We start from the raw sequence: 1,912 nt of genomic DNA, 5'->3' as shown, positions 1-1,912 counted from the left end.
ACATATAATTCTAAATAATATTAATAGAAATTAAATCTGACATTCATATTTTTTTTTATATAACAATATTCCAATTAAGTTTTTTTTCTATTGAAAACATTTTATTTAAAATTCAGTTAATGTAATTCTTAAATTGATTCTTAAAACTAAACATATTCATATTAACAATTAAAAAAAAAATATACATATCTATATATATATACTATTCAGTTGGAGTAGCGGCGTCATCTACTATAACATTATAGCCAGCCTTACGAAGCATATATGCTTCAATTTGAGTTTTAATCCAGTCCCTGCCATGTGTCCAATATAAGTTGGTGGTCTCATTGAGCTTTAAAACCAAAATTTCCCGCAAGTTATCAACAAAATTGAAGAGAACCTCCATTTCGTACACGAGAGCTTCATATGTCGGATTATTATCAATAAACTCGCATTCATACATATCGCATATTCCTTCGACTAATCCGTCAATTGTATCATATTCGTACAAAGTAGGCACACTATGGTCATTTTTATCAATAAATAGTATAATAAGTGCCATTGTGTGCTAATGTTAATGAAGACAATCCACCTGAAATGAAATTTTTATGCAAGAAATTGTAATAAAAATATGACAGTAATGGTATTATAAAACTAATAAATCGTATAGCGACAAATTAACTAACCGTTTAACTAATTCCAAAACACGTCTAGTGCGTTCGATGTTTGGTCATCAAATGGAAGAGTAGAACATTATTATTTCTGATGTAGGTTAAGTATTGCCAGATCTACTCATTACTTGAATGCGTTCAGTATTACAAATGATGCGAACAGATTATGCGTAATTTAAATAGTAAACTAATGGGAATTCAAGTTCATTGGAAATTATTATTACGCTGAAATTAGTTTATATATATATATATATATATATATATATTATAATATAAATATATATTACTACACATACTACGACACATATGTAATATCCCAGCAGTTCTTTAGGAGACAATTGTCGCTAGGCACTAGTACACGAAATAGTCCAAAGGAACTAGTGAAATGAGTGGTCTTTGGTTATGAGTTAAATCACCACTTAGAATATATAAGTGCATTCTATTATTTTTGAACAAGAGAAAACAAAGTATTTCAACCACATATTAGAGTTATTTATTTTGGAACTGGTGCATATGTTGACCCCTGGTAATGAAACGATTCACCAGTTGAAACAGAAATTTTAGTAATATAAAAATATTTAATATATATATGCACACATATTAAAATAAGTATATATATAATAATATATAAAATGTACGTTTTAGTATTTTCCAAATCAAGAACTAGTGAAAACCATTATTAACTAGCGAAAAGACTCGTACCGCTATCTATGGTGCCGGGGAATCAGGTGATGTTGAATATACAAAAAAGACAGTCAGAATGTATATAAATAAAACACAGTCAATGATTCGAGTGTTGAGAACTTATTGCAGTGCTCTGGTACGTACTGCCTAACTGACTAACTGAACCTTAAAGATGTTACTGGTGTGAATCCCAATTGGTATAAAGCAATTTTCGTGAAGGAGGTCGCTATTTGGACATAGCCAAAATTTTGCTTTCATCTATTCTACTTAGTGTGTTAAAGTCTTTGGTGTTCTGTTATTTGCTTTTGAAACGCTGTTTATCGAATGTCAATCGTGTGATTATGTTTTATTCATCAATTATTTTCTAATATATTCTCTAATTCATGAACTGTTTCTGAATTGTTTTAAAAAGTATTATAGATTATGTAAAAACATACTTAATAAAAACTATGTTAAGTATGTTTCTAATACTAAAAATTTCTATTAATATTGATAAATTAATTTTATAAAGAGGTTTTTTCGAACAGTAGTGAAACACAACAACAAAAATTTAATTTCTTTTATTATTTTAATTAATT

At 28.0% G+C, this 1,912-nt stretch overlaps 1 protein-coding gene across 1 annotated transcript; it reads right to left on the bottom strand.

The window, feature by feature from the left end:
- Positions 1 to 202: 202 nt before the first annotated feature.
- On the bottom strand, positions 203 to 707 carry LOC119687502 (enhancer of rudimentary homolog). The gene is made up of 2 exons (XM_038101836.1): positions 666 to 707; positions 203 to 571 (listed from the first exon to the last, which is right to left on the bottom strand). Exon 2 carries the CDS (start codon positions 539 to 541, stop codon positions 203 to 205), a length of 339 nt encoding a protein of 112 aa, XP_037957764.1. The 5' UTR covers positions 542 to 571; positions 666 to 707.
- Positions 708 to 1,912: the final 1,205 nt, after the last annotated feature.

Source organism: Teleopsis dalmanni, chromosome X, assembly GCF_002237135.1.
Source record: "Teleopsis dalmanni isolate 2A chromosome X, ASM223713v2, whole genome shotgun sequence".
Classification (NCBI taxonomy): domain Eukaryota; kingdom Metazoa; phylum Arthropoda; class Insecta; order Diptera; family Diopsidae; genus Teleopsis; species Teleopsis dalmanni.
The sequence above is the reverse complement of the archived record's forward strand: the minus strand, read 5'-3'. Positions and strand labels throughout refer to the sequence as shown.